Consider the following 20,012-nt stretch of genomic DNA (forward strand, 5'->3'; position numbering starts at 1 on the left):
GAGTTTAGGAGAGAGGAGTGGGCAGGATATATAAATTTGGCAAACTTGGGCATAGAGATTCATTACTCTTTGAGTATAGCTGCAAAAGGATGGATTTTAAGGACAGAAGGGAATGACTGAGCCAAGGATACCCAGGAGGAGTAAACTGTAAGGTGGAAGAAAACCAAGAGAATAGAGTGAAGAAGGGGATTCAAGGATGAGGAAGTGATCGACTATGCCCAATGCTGATAGGATAGGTAAGATGACCTGATTTCTGCATCGTGCCACGTAGAGGTCACTGGTGACCTTGATGATTGCAGATTTGGTGGAGAAGTGGAATAGGCTTAAGAAAGAACAAGAGGTGAGGAATTGGAGCCAATGATTTTAGGTTTATTGTTTGTAAGTGTTATGGGCTGAATTGTGCCCTACAACATTCGTTATGTTGAAATCCTAATCCTCAGTACCTCAGAACGTGACTGTATTTGGAGACAGGGCCTTTAAAGGGGTAATTAAGTTAAAATGAGGCCATCAGGATGGGCCCTAATCCAATCTGACTGGTGTCCTTGTAAAAAGGGGAAATTTGCTCACACAGAGACACCACGGATGCTTGAACTCAGAGGGAAGATCCCGTGAGGACACAGAAGGTGCCCTCTGCCAGCCAAGGAGAAAGGCCTCAGGAGAAATCAACCCGCTGGCACCTTGATCTTGGACTTCCAGCCTCCAGAACTATGAGAAAATAAATTTCTGTTGTTTAAGTCACCCGGGTATTTTGTAATGGCAGCTCTAGAAAATGAATACAGCAAGTCTCAGTGTCTCTTTATTTCTTTCAATACGGATCAATGCATGGCCAAGACGGCTAAGTGCATTCACATCTTCGTTCTGCTATAAGGGATTTTCCTTAGTTCATGCACTGATGATGTACATTGCTTTTTCAATAACCCTGGTTCTTTCTAGGGGATTTCTATGGGGGATTTCTTTGCCAGGTCTCCTGTCTGTCAAAATAGAAACTCCATATCATCAAAAATTGGCAGAAAGCACCAGCGTGAACAGCAGATTTAATGCTAACTTATATCTCTGGTTTCTTAATTTCTTGTCTTTTCTGGCTTCTAAGAATTTCCCTTACTTTCCTACTAGCTAAGACATACATGTTAAAAAAGTGGTGTGTGGTGTGTGTGTGCGTGTGTGTGTTTAATAATTTATTTAACTTTTCAAGGTATTTCACTTGGGAAGAGTTTATGGAATATGTTTTACCATATTGTGAGAAGCAAAATCCTGAGTTACTTTGAAGTCTTTTTTTGTGATAAAGCAGTTTGCTGTTATCTATATATTGCCAATTTAATCACAATCAGTTGCTTGCTTTTTGATCAAGTTGAGTTGCCGTTAAACTCATAGACAATCTATCTAAAGTAATTGCCAGTGTCTCTGATTGGATTCTCTGGAAGCAGTAATTGCCCGTGTCTCTGACTGGATTCTCTGGAAGCAGACCCTGATAGGACTTTGGGTTGTGGAAGGTGTGATCTCAGATAGGCTGGCTCATTGCAACCGAGGCAGAGCCTGTAGCAGCTCAGAGCTAGCAATTACCCAGCTATCACTGAAGGAGAGGGGTCTGGGTGCCAAAATTCCACGTCTACCATGTTCAGTTATATGGTACTTAATCATGATACAGTCTTAGGAATAATATTTATTGACTAAACTAAAATAGTTGAAGGTGGGATTGTTAGGCAGTATTTCTTGTGTCAATAAAATTTAATCCAATAAATTCCAAAAATGTCTATCAGCTATGGTTGTATATTTTATAATCCGTTTTACTATATTTTGCAATCAGAAAGAAATACAATAACTTAAAAAAATAAAAAGTAAATTTGGGGTGGAGATGGTCAAAGTACAGACTTCCAGCTATAAAATAAATGTCCTGGGCATGTAATGTACAACATGGTGACTGTAGTTTAAAATACTGTATAGCATATTTGAAAGTTGCTAAGATAGTAGATCTTAAAAGTTCTCATCACACAAAAAATTGTAACTGCCTGTGGTGATGGATGTTAACTAGATTGTGGTCATCACTTCACCGTGTATACAAATATCAAATTATTATGTTGTACCCCTGAAACTAATATAAGGTTACAGGTCCATTATATCTCAGTAAAAAAATAGCAAAAAGAAAAGTAAATTTGATTTATATACCACGATTTTTCTTTCTTGGTTAAAGCTCATATATCATCAGGCTTAGGCGTATGGGAGTTAGACTGCTTGGTTGTGAATGCTAGGTCCACCATTTAGGATTTGTGTGATTTGGGGCAAATGCCTCTGTCTCCTAATCTGTAAAATGGAAATAGTAATAGTACCCATTAAGGGTATGTCTTGAGAATTAAATGAGGTAATACATCTGTATGTTCAGTGTAGTGCTTGGGTATTTTCAATAAGTAGTTCCATGTTATTGTTAGTCACTGTTTATTAACACATTTCTTGGCTTCTATTCAAGTTCTTTTAATTATCTGGCTTCTTCTCTGCCTCTCTGCTTTCCTGTATTGCTATTTCCTGATACACTTCCTGTGCTCTAGCCATTTTAACTCCTTTTAATTCCATACGTGTACTATACTTTTTCTCACATGTTTTTTTCCCTTTGTACCTGCCATTTCTTATATCAGAAAAGGCCTTGGGTGTGTCTCTCTCCTTCCATCCAAGCTTGCCAACCCTATTCACTCTGACTCCGTAACAAATTCCTTCTTGTGTTATAGATTTGAGTCATCTACTTTTTTGGTGGAGTATGGAAATTATTTCTCACGTAGCACCCCAGAGTTCCTCTCACCCCCAGTTTTTATAAATATAACATATTTAAGAATTTTTTTGTATCCCCAGAATTAGTTTAGTTGTATTTTTAGTTTGTGTAACACCCCATATTGTGCTATGGACACACTCTCATTTCATTCATTCATTCATTCTTTCCTTCATTTATTCATAATTTATTAATATATAGATACCTATGGACACTCAAAGAACTAATACTTTATTAATAACTTACAACTAGCTCTGCATTCCTCTGCTCTCTTCCCTGCTCCCTCCTGGAGGTCATCACTCTCCTTATTTTGGCTTTTCTTTTCCTTTTAACAAATATAGTTTAACAGATGTTATGTGTATCCCTAAACAAGTTATTGTTTGGTTTTAGATACTCTTGAACTTGACAAAGTGGGCACCATGCTACATGTAGTCATCTCAGACTTGCATCTTTCATTCAACATCTGGTTACCAAGATCCATTCATATTATTGCATACTTCATTAATTTTTACTGCAATACTCCATTGTAAAAGTATGCCAGATTTGCCTATTTCCCTGTAAGTGGATATTTGAGTTACTTCTGATTTTTCTCTGTGCTTTCATGAACAGTGCTTTTTGGAACACTCTTGTACATGCATCCTCATGCATGTGTGTAAGTTTCTGTCTGGCATTTATTTAGGAGTGGAATGATTGAATTGTAAATATGTGAATATTCAATTTTATTAGATAATGCCAAATTGTTTACAAAAGTGATTGCACCAATTTATACTCCATCCACAATTAAGAAATCCTTTGATTTACCTTCTCTCCAACATTTGGCATTATTATGCTTCTTGATTTTTTTCCAATTAAATGGATATAAAATATTATCTCAATAGACTCTTATTTGCATTTTCCTGAGTACTGATAAGGTTGAACATTTCCTCCTTGGTTTATTAGCCAATATAGTTCCTCTTATGTTAGATGCCATTTCACATCTTTTGGCTACATGTTTGTTATTTTCTTAGTGATTTAGGAATTCTTTATATACTTTTGATTTTTAACTTTTACTGGTTTTGTATCCACATATCTTCTCCCAGTTGTGAGCTTGCTTCCCACTGTCTTTAAAATTTAAATTTAAAATTTATAAATTGAGCTGTGGGAATTTCCTGAGCCCATCCGTTATTTATTGATTTATACTATGTTTCCAGGCAAAGCCTCTTTTATAATTTTCTTTTTCTATCTAAAGTACTATTTGACTATTCAAATGTCAAAAAAAGTATTCACCATTATTTTTTAATAAGAGTTTAAAAGTTTCCTTAATCTATGTAAAGGTGATTTAATCCATATGGTATGAGATAGGGGTCCAATTTCATTTTTTTTCCTATTTGGATCACTATTTAAAAAATCAATTTATTGAAAGTTCCTCTTTTTCCTATTGACCTGTCATACTCTTTTTGTTACATAATAATATTCAATATATGCATGAGTCAACTTCTTGACTGTTTTATTCCACTAATCAGTTTTTCTTTCTCTGTGCCATACTTATAATCTTTTAATTACTGTAGGATCATAAGTCTTGATATCAGGTAGGGAAAATATCTATTCTTTATTCTTCTTCACAAATGTCTTATTTAGTTTAATCTTTCACCCTCTATAGAATCAGCTTATCAAGTTCCACAACATTGCCTATGTGATTTTGATTGGAATTTTATAGAACCTTTGGTTTATTTTATAATATAAATACCAAATTGTTTTCCAAAGCATTTGGGACAACTTAAATTATGCTGGTAATTAATAAGAAGTCCTTATTAGAGGAGGAACTGTTAGAGTACAGTTTTCAAAAGGTTAAAAGATCATGTCCCTCATCCAAATATGAAATGAAAACTTGTCAAAACTTATATTCAACTCATTGATTAAGGAGGGAAACAGTACTAATTTAAAACTGGTAGAGTACTGAAGAAGCTACGTGTTTCCAGGCAATGTCAGAATAAGGTGGTTGGGTTAGCAGAACCTCCAGAAGTCCTACGGGGCCATGTGCATTAACCTTTGGAGCTTTCTCTTTTGTTGGGTGGAGATTCTTTGCGTGTCTACTTGACACAACTTTGCTCACTAAGGTCTGTTCCTCCACAGTTGTAAAAATGCACAGAAAATACAAAGTCAAGGCCAGCATTTTATTACAAGAACATCTAGTAATCTCTTTTGCCTACTTCCAAGTTTTGGATAATTTTCCTGACAAAACTGACAGCAAATGCTTCTGTAGTGTAACAGTTTAACATTTTAACTGTATCATTGTCTACCTTCTTGGACAGTTTGGGAAAAGAGTATTGGGAAAGTACTCTAAGAGAAACTTATTTGACTGTTAAAATAAGATGATAACCAGATTTTTAGATTACTGCTAGGTTATTTGTCATATACATAGGTTTAAATTGATTTGACATTTAGATTTTATATTATTTAGTAAAAATATAGACAATATATTTATTATTTATTAGAAAAGTGCATGATTTTTTCTTATTTTTTTCATAATAAACCAACAAAACCTAAAAATCCATTTATGTATGTAAGAGAATTGTGAAAAAATGGTGCATTGTTAACTTAGAGGAATATATAGAAGAATACCATGCAGTGTTAAAAATGACAATCTAGGCCTGCATCTTCTATGATTGAGTAAAAATAATTATGTTATAAATCAGCAGATGTAGGATAATTTCCTTTATACTGTAGTTTAAATAAGTGACATGTCACCAGGTGCTTGTAAATGAAGCAAAACTAAGTTTATTTAAACTCCCTGAAGTTAGTGAGTAAGCATTAACAATGCTTCAGAAGATGATGTTAGAAGTGAGATATTTATTAGGCTTTGGAATAAGGGCTCAAGTGGTGTAAGAGGGATCTTTCATGGTGAAAAAGGATAAGTCACTTAGCATTGGCCGACACAGCAAAGTGAGGGTTTTGAACTCTTAATGAGTAATAAGTAACAAGACAATGCAAGTCTTAATGTCTTATAAATAAGTGATGTGTTTGCCTAGGTAAATGGACCATTGTCCCCAATAAACTGATCTGTAGGAGTTTTCTGGAGTAAACAGTGAAGTTATTTATTGCCTTTTATCCTCATTTTTCCTAAGCAAATATATCTTGGAGGAATCAACTACATCAAATTGGCATCAGTGATCCACAGTTTTTGTTTTTCCCTTTATAAGTGTTTATTCTAGGAACATTTTTAAACTACCAACATACCAGAAAAAAGTTATTTGCCATTGTCCAGTTGTTTGTCTCACATAGAAAGTATCTTCTTTCATTTTCATAACCTGTTAATGGAAATAATATCCACATTTTACAGAGAATAAAAGTTAGGAAATCTGATAATGAGATGCATATCATCTGATTCCACAGTCTGTGCTCTTATCTCTCTTAGCTCTTATACTACACTACAAAATAAACAAATAAATGAACATACCAACAAACTATTGTGGGGAAAAATTCAGTTTCTCTAGATAACCCATTAGATTTATTGTAATATTTATTGAGTGAAATTCTATTTGTGACTGTTTCCCCCTCTTTCTCCAAATTGTGGGACCATGTCTTTAACTGTGTTCAACCCAGTATGATTTATCTATTAAAATCATATATGTTACTTAAGTAAGAATATTAAGTAATAAAAGAAATCCTAAAGAAATGTGTGTCCCCAGTGAGCTGTGACTATTACTGATCTATGACTTTTGAGGTGCAGAATGGGAGAGGGCTTGCAGAACTGATTTAAAATCTTATGACATTGGTGCAAAGAATTCAATAAAACTAAAAGGTGCTTCTTTCATTGCATATGGAAGTCTTTGTGTAATTTCCAGTTTCATACTAACAACTAGTATCTGTTGACCATGCCCTGACTATTTGAGACCCAATAGCTCCCTCCCCCGAAACACACACGTTTCTTCCCAAACTGGGCTTTGCTATTTAATCATGCCGCCCATTCCTAGCAATCCTGGGCTGTGGGAGCATCGTTATATTTTTCCTTCAAGGCTTTAAAATGACTGGTGCAAGAGTCCAATCTGAGTTAGAAATTACATGGTGTCTTCTATCCTCTTCTTATCTTATATGCATACAGAAAAAGCAAAGAGGATTTACATGTTGTAGTTGTTATGAGTTTTGATTGGGAGGCCGTTAGGCTTGTGGTGAGGCCATGCTACCTGTAGTCGTTATTATGTAAGCTTATCCGCCTTCCTGTGGCTAACAGCTTTATACTTTATGAACATATGTTTACATTTATGCATGTTCATATATTTGTGTATATATATATCTTTATACCCTGTATGCGTATGTATATATACCTACTTGATCCAGACCTGCCCCCCACCATGCAGTTGGGCCAGGGTATGAAGAAGCAAAATCTCTTTGCAATTTAAGGATGAAAAAAGTGTATCTTTATACCTCAATAAAGCTAAATACTTATCCTAGCTTTCTTTATGTTTTGCTTCCTGTGCATAGGTTTAAGTTAAACTGGGATTGCTTAAATTTAATTATTTTTAGAAAAATGGGGAAGTACAGAGAGTAGGTCCTGAAAATGAACATTGACATGAGGACATGAGTTTTCAAACTGAAGAGAGACTTGAATAAAAAAGTACTCCTGGGTGGACTTCTAAATTGTTTTCCCATGGAAACCACAAAACTGTGTATTTCCAGCTACCAGCAAGCTGTGATTACCAAGGAGTGACAAAAGCATAAATGCTATTATTGAGGGGTATCAGCATTATCCAGAATGAAAGAAAATTGATGAGTGATTAGCATCCCAGGATCTTTCCTTATTACCATTACATCTATCTATCTATCTATCTATCTATCATCACTATATAAAAATATATATCTATTTAAACACATATATATGTACATGTACTATATATAAACGTATATCTATTTAAACACATATATATGTGTATATATATGTATATATATGCATATAATAATAGCTGGTTTCCCTTTCTGAAAATGACATTATTTTAAATCTTATTTTTAAAATGCAGAGAATGCTATTGAAAGTCTCCAGAATTAATCTCTGCCTCCTTATAAGATGTTACCAACTAAAAGAGGTGGAAAAGTTAGGCTTGCATAATTATGAAAAGAATAAGATGGGCCAAAAGATGTTGGGAAATGCTTTAGGAGGGACTCCAAAGTATTTAAAGTGAGGTTATTTTTTGTGCATGTAGTAAAGATTGGAAGCCAGGTAGAAGGCCTTTGGAAGCACTAGAGCATGAACTGGTGAAACTAATTTTTTAAAATGAAAAATTAATGGTAGGCTTATTTTTTAATTTATTTTTTTACAAGGTTCCACTTGAACGGTAGCTCTGTTAAATAATTTAGTTACCTGAAGTTAAGAGTGAATATTTGGAAATGGATAGGAATCTGGGTTAGAGTCAATAATCAAAGGGCAGTATTAAACAAACACTTCTCAGTACCCCTGTGTGGGTTTGGTGTTTGCAGTGCTCTTTTGTAACACCTTGCAGGTGACCTAGAACTCTCCTAATAATGAAGAACTAACTTGATGAGGAGGCAGGAAGCAAGAAGTAGTAACAGAAAGACCAGTGTCCCAATTCTGTCTCAGTACTAGCTATAAATTTGGGCAAGTCACTAAAATTATTTGAATTAAAGTTTTTTCTCTATAAAATAAAGTTGATGGCTGCCTTACCCAAGTCATAGCAACACTGTAAAAATTAAATCAATCAACAGTAGTGGATATTTTTCTAAATGTTCATTAAATCATGGGGAGATGGTGCAAATAAACAAACACATCCAAATTAATAAAATTGAAAAAAAAAAAACCTGCAGGGAATGATCGTGAATCACAAGGTAGACCAAGTTGGAATAAGAGCTTACGAGGATTCAGCTCACCACAAACCCAAGTTTTGCATCCTCAAAATAGTTATAACCTAAGGAAAGGAAGATGACTTTATCTATTCCACTACACTATCGACTCAGAGTCCTTAAGGTTTGTACCAAAGAAAGAACTGGGGACCTTCATTCAGGCATTGAACAGGAATAGGTCCCTAATAGGTCTCAAGTAACTTAAGAGATACTTAAGACATAAGCATGAACAATATGGTCCCCACCCTCATGGAGCCTACAATCTAATGGACTTACTTCATATGACTAAGAAGTGCTACTGTCACCATCATAGAGAATGATTGGAAGGGAAGAACACCAGTTAGACCAGAAAGTCCAGGTAGATATTGCCTTGTTTGAATGAGTGTAGCAGTAGAAAAACTGGTACCTGGACTCCATGACCAATATCACAGCATCAGAGGAAGGCAGGAAGGGAAAAGCACCAAGTGGACACAGAGGAAGAATTTTCCTTTGGTAATGATCTGTATGTAGCATAATTTCCAAAAGAGAATATCTGCAAAACTTTGGCATCCTAAACAGAGTCCAAGGCATTATTAGAGCAAAAAAAAAAAAAGTGTTTCTGAAAGAATGGTGCACTGACAACCTGGGTCAGAATTATTTTGGGTATTTTAAAGAAAGTAAACAAGAATTTTAAGACTGAAACGAGGAAATTGCCTTTTAACAAGATCCTGCATAATTTTTATGCTAAATTCAAGTAACCAGAGCAATGGGAAATGGGAAAAAAATAAAGCATTTAAATCAGTATTAAGGCAGTTGATATTGTTAAGACAAATTGATGATGGTTATACAAAAAAAATCTCTATGTACTTAAAATTGTTCCAGAGCATAAAATATCTGGAGAGTTTTTCAGTCTGTATTTGAAGATATTAGAGTAATCTAAAGGTAATAGCACATCAATCTTAGTTATGAGCATAGAAGAAAACTCCTAAAATATAGGAGAATGAATCCAGCAGTAAATTACATGAATAGTTCACTATTACAAAAACAACTTATTCCACAATTGAAAAAAATAATTGCCTAATAGAAAAACTATTAAAATAATTTACCAAATCAATAAATCAAGAGAAAAAGAAAAATGTACCATCAACTAATAGATTCAAGATAGGTTTTTTTTAACATCAACATTCATTCATTCCTGTTATGAGTTTTAGTAAAACATAAGTATTTATTTCAATCTCATGGTCAACAATATAATTACTGCTAAAGTACTAGAAGCCTTCTAAGAATGCACACCATGGTTATTTGATTATTCTTTTTTTCATCAAAAAGTTCTAGTCAATGTAATAAGACAAGAACAGTAAAATGGGAATACAAATATTGGAGATTTCCAGATGACATGATTGTCTGCCTAGAAAACTCAGAAAATAAACCTGAAAAATATCACTACCTATGAGAAAGTTCAACATGGTAGTCAATTACAGTATCAAAAGCAAAAGTTAAAGGTTGGAACAAAACACTTTTAGAATAGCAAACAAAATTATAGCATCTGCCCAAATAAAAAAATAAAACATTGTTGACTAACATAAAAATAATGTTATTAACCAATGGTAACGTATGTCAGTAAGAACAGATATGGCCTGATAAGGATTGCAACTCCACTTTATTTTTTATTAAATACACCCATTTCCACTATTATATTGGGATAAATGTGACAAAATGATCTTAATTTTATTTTGAGTATAAACGTGGAAAAATGACATTTTAAGGAGTGATGAGGGCAGATTTGCCCTGGTGTATTGTTCAAAACCATATAGTCTGAGTCCACTAAAATGACCTCCTGGATGGAGATAAATTCAGATAAAGTTAGATGGGAGGAGGCAGGCCATAAAAGAGGAAGGAAGGAAGGAAGAGAAGAAGGAAAGAGGAAGATCAGAAGAGAGGGAGGAGGGAAGAAAAGGAGGAAGGAAGGAAGGAAAAGCCCATTTAAATCTGGAAAGGGAAATACCAAGAGGATATTTAAAATCAACTAAAATCATGAAAAAAATTGGGAAAGAAAAAGTAAACTCTGTCCTAAATCCCTGAGTACTAGAGAACTTTATGGTGCTGGAGAGTTCCCGAAAGTGTACAGTACACTAAGTGGCCTTGATTCCCAAAGAGTTGCCGTTGGATCAAATAAAAGAAAAATCCACTCCATATTATAAATAGTAAACTCAAAGGACATTTTTTTGTACCTGATAGAAGACATGGGTCAAGAAGCATTTTGCTTGTTTTTTGTTTGTTTTTTTTATTTTAGCTTTGAAAAGCATTTGTATAAATTTATGCTTTAATATCATCCATGGTCCTCAGAGATATTGACTTGGAGAGATCGCTAGATTAATTAAGAGTTTTGGGCTTCCCTGGTGGCCCAATGGTTAAGAATCTGCCTGCCAATACAGGGGACATGGGTTCGAGCCCTAGTCCGGGAAGATCCCACATGCAGTAGGGCAACTAAGCCCATGCGCCACAACTACCGAACCTATGCTCTAGAGCCCGCAAGTCACAACTGCTGAGCCCATGTGCCACAACTACTGAGCCCATGTGCCTAGAGCCCATGCTCCACAACAAGAGAAGCCGCCACAATGAGAAGCCCATGCACCACAATGAAGATTAGCCCCTTCTCGCCGCAACTAGAGAAAGCCAGCACGCAGCAACAAAGACCCAACACAGCCAAAAAAATAAAATAAATTAATTAAAAAAAAAGGAAGAGTTTTACTTCACACAATATTATAATTAAAATGGAATTTCGAAGTCATTTAATGAGAGACCTCACACCATGCAAAATTGTTTTTACCTCAGGAAAAAAATCCAGTCACGTGCAAGCTCTTATCTAGTCTTTGGCACATTTATATGGATTGGCGAGCTCTCCACTTTATAATGATGGCCATTTCAAAATCGGGTAATATCATTCATAATTCTCATATTTTTCTATAATTAATCCTATACAATAGAGCATCATATTATGAATCATCTCATTTTAATAGTGATGGTCACTTCAGTATTTAAAGACAGCCATTTTGTTAGTGCGCATTCTTCATATTTAGGTTAAACATTTCCAGTTCCTTAAACTTGTCATCCAATGAAATACTTTCCAGATCCCTCATTTTTTGCTTCAGGCTTTAGATGATCTCATTTTAGTTGAAAAATGCACCTCAATTATATACCCAGTAGTGCACTCCTGATATTAACTGAAGAATGGACTCATATTTTTATAAATTTGATAATTCTAGGAAGCAAATCTACATGGCCTTTGCTTTATTACTTGTGCAGTAGCCATATGTCCTCTCAAATTTGCTTTTGTATCCATAGCAAATATGAACTAATTTAGCTTGATATCAGTGTTACAGTTGCTTTATTTAAAATAAAGTCCTTTTCATTTGATAAACAAGGGAAACAGAGCCAATCATGGCTTTCCAAGATACTAGTAGAGTTGTGGGACTGCATGTGTGTGCATGTACTTTTATAGCATGTGAGTGTGAAGGTTTGCATATATGTGAAGTGGTGTATGCATGCACACAGGCGTGCATGTAGAGGTATTCTGCTAGAAGATGTTGTTGCAATTTTCATGGCTTCTTGCTACAGAAATTAACAAGTAAAGAGAATCATGATTTATGTGTTGATTTTTGTGATTTTACATATAAAGTAAAAAAGAGGACAGTAAATGACAAAATGATGCAAAGAAAAGAAAAAATGTTTATGGGTGAGGATATTTTCTTTAGGAATAAGAGAAAAAGAGCAATTCAAGTCTTCTAGAAGGTATAACAGATAAAACTTGTTTTGCAATTGATAACAAAAGAGCTTTTGTTTTTATGGCCTAAGAGATTGCTTTTAAAATATTCATGGATCTTCTTGAACATGCAGCTTAGAATTTAGGAGTGAAATATTTCTGTAGTACATGTCAATTATTTTTTCTCCAGTTTTATCTCTTTTGTGTACTCCTGCAAACAACAACTCCTGTTGTTTGCAAAACAAAAAACAAACAAAAAACTATCTCGTTTATATAGATTACATTATCAAAATTTTGTCACATAAGGAAAAATGAGATTATGTCTTTGTTGTTTGTGTAAGCATTAAAATGTTTTCTTAATTTTTTTGGAATCCTAACCTATAATAAATATGTTTGAGACTATTTAACTAAGAAAATTTCAGACGATGATTATTCACAAGTCACCATGCACTGAACACAATGTTTCTTTTCACTCAGTATTTTGAAAATATTATTTAAGCCCTATCACATAAGAGAAGTTTGCTAGAATTTAGGGAGAAAGCAAATGCATTTATTAGAATGCTATTATGTTTTAGAGTGTTGGTATCAGTTTATAGTAGATTAAATGTAGAATATTCAGTCCCTTAATTGATTTGTCTGGTTTGTAACTTCTCTATGGTGACTTTAACATTCCACTTGCACTACGACTCCTTTGTTGATCCATATATATTTTAATATGAGCTAGATAAATAAAAAGGTAAAGTGTTCCATACGTGGTGTCCCAAATAGTCTCCAGATAAAGTGAAGACTTGCTAAAAATAGATTTTCAGGCCCAGTCCCTTAAGTTTCAGATACAGTAGATCTGGAGTGGTTAGTTCAACCTGAATTTTTTAAGCATGCAGTTGATTCTGATGACAGGGAAAAGAATTAGGAAAACGCTCATGAAAAATTATTCCAAAAACACATATGAAAGACTTTTGCATTATTGCTGTTTGGAATCACCCATACCACTCATCATATCCACTGATACAAATAATCAAATCAACTACATACGATATTTGAACTGACTATATCTTTAAAATTGGAAAGTAACTGCTTCTCTCAAAAATAAAAAAATCAGCATTTTACTCAATTCTCCTTTTCTGTGGTGGGGATTCACTCAAAGTATACAATGTATCACATCAAATAATTTATTTTTATTTTCTTATATATTAGTCTTTAGATTAATTATGTTTTTATTTTTTGTTTGCAGGGTGCAAGTTGAATTTTATATGAATGAAAACACATTTAAAGAGAGACTAAAGTTATTTTTTATCAAAAACCAGAGATCAAGTAAGTCTTTCATTTTTTTCCCCTGTCTATGTATTTGTATATATGTTTACCTTAAAAAATTCCAGCTTTGCAATCCTTTTGCAAAATATCTTTTATAGAGAGAAGTAAAATTGATAGTCTTGTCTGCCAGGCATTAAAGTTTAGAAAACAATAGATGTTACATCTGGTGGTGTCAAGTCAAGGTTTCTTGACTATTTTACTTCTCGAAATCCCACATCAGTAAGTTGACTTCTGAGTGGACCATTTGGATTGCTAGGAACATTGAGGAAAATCATTTAAGTGAGGGTTCCCCATATTTTAACTGTGAGGGATACCAAAACTTGTTTTGAGAAGACTCTGGTGATTCCAAGTGACCATAATGGGGAATAATTTTCTGGTTTAGTGATTTAGTAGGGAAGAGTTTCCCCATCACACCTAATAACAAGAAACATGTAGGTGATCCGAAAGGTACAGATTACTAGCATCCTCCCCTGGGAGATTTAAAATCAGGAAGTATAGAGCTAAGCTCAGCATATAACATCCCGGTGATCCTTATCATCAAAGAAACTTGGGAAACATTGGAACTTCAAGGAGGCATGAAATTAGCATAGTCACTGACCTCCTAAGCCTGTTCAGGGTTGAAGTGCCAGTCATACTTGCCTTCCCCTAGTACCACGTACTTTGAAAAAGCCATAAATAATGAACCAATATGCAGTTTTTTCATGTGATTATTGCTTAAGATGTCAAGAAGCATTGGAGAGGTCTACATTAGATTGGTGTAGACTTTGCTCTCTTTGAATTTTGACCTCTGAATCCTCCTGGGGTGGTCTAAAGTTAAGTTGTGCTTCTGTAGAGTTCATAGAGAGAAACTTGAGTTGTGAGCAGTTACCCAAATACTGACTACAGGGGATATTTCAATCTGTAAGGCACACAGGTTAGAGAATCTTAATGGCTGGTTAGTTTTAGGATTAGGCTAATAATAACTAATGCTTTTCTAATCCAGTTGTTTTGAATTCCCAAGGTGGTCCCACCAATAGATGTTACCTGGAGAGGCCACATCATTTGCATAGAAGGTTTCCTTTATTTTAAAAATTTTAAAAATTTTACTAAAAATTTTCTTTCTCCAGGCCAGAAGGAATAGATGTATTATTTGAATACTTTAACAACAGCCAGCTTTGACTAAGCTGTCATTTGAGGAGATCAGTTCTATAAAACCAGGGCAATTTCATTAACAGTTTAGAAGACTTTATAAAGAAGCTAACCCGTAAGTACCTAGCATTTTAGTAGGAAAACCCAGGAAAAATTACACAATTAATAAGCATTAACCTTTTACTGTTAAGAAATGTTACCTCAGGTACACTCACTTATAGCAGAGTAAAAACAAAATGACATTTCATTTCCAGATTTTATTGAGAATTAATTATAGGAAGACCTCAAAATTTTATTCACAATCTGTGAATCAGTTACCACCTGATAATTGCAGGAAAGGTAATGCTTCTATTAATCAGACTTTAAGCACATTTTGCTTAATATTAATTACTCTTCTTCATCATCAAGTATTATAGGCCGCATAACTGTGAACGACACAGTTTCAAAGATACATACATGGCAGTCTTAATTCCCACAAAAATTTTTTTTAAGATTTCATTGGTATTTAAACCTAAAGTAAAAAGTTGGTCGAGTCTCAAAAATGTGTCTGTGTGTGTGTGTGTGTGTGTGCTTGTGTATTTCCCAGCATATGCTATTAGGATTTCTCTATAATTATATAATTATTAATTAAATGTATAATACATAATTATATACATGATTATAATTTCTCTACAATCAAACCTACAAGGTGCTCAGAAGATACAAGATTTATAACTTATCCTGTGAATTTGTAAGCAGCTAGATTTTCTGGCTAGTTAAAATTTATTCCAAAATTCATGGATCTATAAAGTGCTTAAACTTCTAAGCATACTTGAACGAATCTTGATTGGACATGATTTTTGTGGCTTCTGAATGCTCAAATGTAGATTTACTCTTAGTGTATAATATTCACTGTCATTTGCGGTTCATACGTTCTGTCATTCTCATTTTTTGTTTCAATATTTAGCCACCTAGAACTTCAGAGTGGGTAAGCAATTATGGTATTGTAGACTCTAAACACAATTTAAGTGCTGTACTTAAAGCTGATATTTTTGACAATTCTTTTTAGTCTTTTGTGGACTGAGTTCAAATGAAAATGCAATTTTTGTTGTTTGTTTAAAGGTCTAAGAATACGTCTGTTCAATTTTTCTCTCAAATTATTAAGCTGCTTTTTGTACATAATCCGAGTGCTACTAGAAAACCCTTCACAAGGAAATGAATGGTAAGGTATCTTTGTCTGATTTTCTACAATATTCTTTTTATTAGTTTAAATTGTATTATAAGTTTTGAGGTAAAACTGGTAAAAATAACATTATATTAGTTTCAGGTGTACAATATAATAATTTGATCTTTGTATACATGACAAAGTGATCACCACCATAAGTCTAGTTACCATACGTCACCATACAATCCATCCCCTTTACCCATTTTACCCCATTCTCTTCCTTTTCCTCTGATAACCAACAATCTATGAGTTTTGTTTTGTTAGCATGTTTTGTTTTTTTATGTTCTACATATAAGTGAAGTCATATGGTATTTGTCTTTCACTGTCTGACTTATTTTACTTAGCATGATGCCCTCTAGGTCCAACCATGTTGTCACAATTGTCAAGATTTCCTTCTTTTTATGGCTGAATAACACATTTCATTGTGGGTGTGTATATATACATACATACCACATCTTCTTTATTCATATATCCATCAATAAACACTTAGGTTGTTTCCATATCTTAGCTATTGTAAACACTACTGCAATGAACATAGGGGTTCATGAACATATCTTTTTGAATTAGAGTTTTGGGGGATTTTTGGGGGATAAATACCCAGAAGTAGAATAGCTGGATTATATGGTAGTTTTATTTTTAATTTTTTGAGGAACCACCATACTGTTTTCCATAGTGGTTGCACCAACTTACATTCTCACCAATAGTGTAAGAGGATTTCCTTTTCTCTGAAGCCTCTTCAACATTTTTTATTTCTTTTCTTTTTAATAATGGCCATTCTAACAGGTGGGAGGTGATATCTCATTGTGATTTTGATTTGCATTTTCCTAATAATTAGTAATGTTGAGAACATTTTCATGTACCAGTTGGACATCTGTATGTCTTCTTTGGAAAAATGTCTATCTGGATCCTATGACCATTTTTATTCCAATTTTTTTTTTTTTTTTTGCTGTTGAGTTGAATGAGTTCTTTAATATTAAGGGTATTAACTCCTTATCAGATATATGATTTGTAAATATTTTTCCCATTTTAGGTTGCCTTTTCATTTTATTGATGGTATCCTTTCCTATGCAGAAGTTTTTTAGTTTGAAATAGTCCCACTTGTTTATTTTTGCTTTTGTTGCCTTTGCTTTTGGTGTCAGATTCAAAAAATCATCACCAAAACCTAGGTCAAGGGACTTACCACCTATGTTTTCTGCTAGGAGTCTTAAGGTTTCAGGTCTTACATTCAAGTCTTTTGGATTAATTTTTATGTATTGTGTAAGACAGTGGTCTACTTCCATTTTTTTATGTGTGTCCTGTTTTCCCAACACAATTTATTGAAGAGATTGTCTTTTACCCATTGTATATTCATGGCTCCTTTGTCATTAATTAATTGACCATATATATGTGCATTTATTTCTGGGCTTTATATTCTCTTTCATTGATCTATGTATCTGTTTTATGCCAATACCATGCTATTTTGGTTACTATAGCTTCGTAGTATAGTTTGAAATCAAGGAGCATGATTTCTCCAGGTTTGTTCTTCTTTCTCAAGATGCTCGGCTATTTAGAGTCTTTTGTAGTTCCATAGAAATTTGTAAATTGGTTGTTTTAGTACTGTGAAAAATGTCATTGGAATTTTGATAGAGATTGAATTGAATCTGTAGATCACTTTGGGTAGTATGGGCATTTTAACAATATTAATTCTTCCAGTCCATGAGTACAGAATAGCTTACAATTTCTTTGTGTCTTATTCAATATCTTTTATCAATGTCTTACAGATTTCAGTGTACAGGTCTTTCACCTCCTTGGCTAAATTTACTTCTAGGTATTTTATTCTTTCTGATGCAATTGTAAATGGGGTTGTTTTCTTAATTTCTCTTTTTGATATTTCATTATAATTCATAGAAATGCACAGATTTCTGTACAGTCATTCTAGGTATCCAAAGGGAGTTGGTGCCAGGACCCCTGCACAGATACCAAAATCCATGGATGCTCAAGCGCCTTATAGGAAATGGCATAGTATTTGCGTATAACCCATGAACATCCTCCCATATACTTTATATCATCTCTAAATTGCTTATACTGAATATAGTATAAATGCTATGTAAATAGTTGCCAGCATGTGACAAATTCAAGTTTTTTTTGTTTTTGTTTTTTTATAGACACACAGTGATATTTATTACCATATTATGTCTAACACTGAACAATTGAAAACAAGTCCTAAAAAAACTTTTCAAAATTTTACAATCCTATGAAGAAGCCATTAAAATGAATGAGGTGGATCTACATGTACTGATGTGGAAAGATATTATTATATATTCAACAAATTCAAGTTTTGATTTTTGGTAATTTCTGGAATTTTTTTCAAATACTTTTGATCCCTGGTTGATTGAATCAACAGATGTAAAACCCATGGATAAGGAGGGTTGACTGTACATTGATTTTGTATCCTGCAACTTTGCTGAATTCATTTATTAGTGCTAATATTTTTTTTGTGGCGTTTTTAGGGTTGCTCATGTCATCTGCAAATAATTCCAGTTTTACTTCTTTCTTTCCAATTTGGATGACTTTGTTTCTTTACCTTGCCTAATTGCTGTGCCTAGGACTTCCAATACTATGTTTATAAAAGAAGCAAGAGTGGGCATCCTTGTCTTGTTCCTGATCTTAGAGGGAAAGCTTTCAACTTTTCATCACTGAGTATGTTGTTCGCTGTAGGTTGGTGTATATGACTTTTATGATGTTGAGGTACATTCCCTCTATACCTACTTAGCTGAGAGTTTTTAATCATAAGTGGATGTTGAATCAAAATTAAACAATGCCTTTTTTGCATCTATTGAGATGATTATATAATTTTCATCTATTTTGTTAATGTGGTTAATGTTTTTTTTTTTAACATCATTATTGGAGTATAATTGCTTGACAATGGTGTGTTAGTTTCTGCTATATAACAAAGTGAATCAGCTATACGTATACATATATCCCCAAATCCCCTCAACTTGAGTCTCCCTCCCACCCTCCCTATCCCACCCCTCTAGGTGGATACAAAGCACCGAGCTGATCTCCCTCTGCTTTTTCTGCATCTATTGAGATGATCTTATGGTTTTTCTCCTTCAGTTTGTTACTATGGTTTATCACATTGATTGATTTGCATATATTGAAGAATCCTTGCATTTCTGGGATAAACCCCACTTGATCATGGTGTATGATCCTTTTAATGTGCTGTTGGATTCTGTTTGCTAGTATTTTGTTGAGGATTTTTGCATCTATGTTCATCAGTGATATCACCCTGTAGTTTTCTTTCTTTGTGACCTCTTTGTCTGGTTTTGGTATCAGGGTGATGGTGGCCTCTTAGAATTAATTTCGGAATGTTCCTCCTCTGCTATATTTTGGAAGAGTTTGAGAAGGATAGGTATTAGCTATTCTCTAAATATTTGATAGAAATTGCCTGTAAATCCATCTGGTCCTGGGCTTTTGTTTGTTGGAAGATTTTTAATCACAGTTTCAAATTCAGTGCTTGTGATTGGTCTGTTTATATTTTCTATTTTTTCCTGGTTCAGTCTCGGAAGGCTGTACTTTTCTAAGAATTTTTCCATTTCTTCCAGGCTGTCCATTTTATTGGCATGTAGCTGCTTGTATTAATCGCTCATGAGCCTTTGTATTTCTGCAGGGTCAGTTGTTACATCTACTTTTTCATTTCTTATTCTGTGGATTTGAGTCTTCTCCCTTTTTTTCTTGATGAGTCTGGCTAATGGTTTATCAATTTTGTTTATCTTCTCAAAGAACCAGCTTTTAGTTTTATTGATCTTTGCTATCGTTTCCTTCATTTCTTTTTCACTTATTTCTGATCTGATCTTTGGAATTTCTTTCCTTCCGCTAACTTTGGGGTTTTATTGTTCTCCTTTCTCTAATTGCTTTAGGTGTAAGGTTAGGTTTTTTATGTGAGATGTTTCTTGTTTCTTGAGGTAGGATTGTATTGCTATAAACTTCTCTCTTAGAACTGCTTTTGCTGCATCCCATAGGTTTTGGGTCATCGTGTTTTCATTGTCATTTGTTTCCAG

The 20,012-nt window shown here is 34.0% G+C and overlaps 1 protein-coding gene across 1 annotated transcript in view; it reads left to right on the plus strand.

Moving 5' to 3' along the window:
* Positions 1-20,012, plus strand: part of KCNT2 (potassium sodium-activated channel subfamily T member 2) — a 379,130-nt gene that overhangs the window by 97,501 nt on the left and 261,617 nt on the right. The window contains exons 2-3 of the mRNA XM_061185285.1: positions 13,561-13,640; positions 15,870-15,969. Coding sequence (XP_061041268.1) covers positions 13,561-13,640; positions 15,870-15,969 — 180 coding nt within the window. The remainder of the gene's footprint in view (positions 1-13,560; positions 13,641-15,869; positions 15,970-20,012) is intronic.

The sequence above is a fragment of the Eubalaena glacialis genome, chromosome 3 (assembly GCF_028564815.1).
Source record: "Eubalaena glacialis isolate mEubGla1 chromosome 3, mEubGla1.1.hap2.+ XY, whole genome shotgun sequence".
NCBI lineage: Eukaryota > Metazoa > Chordata > Mammalia > Artiodactyla > Balaenidae > Eubalaena > Eubalaena glacialis.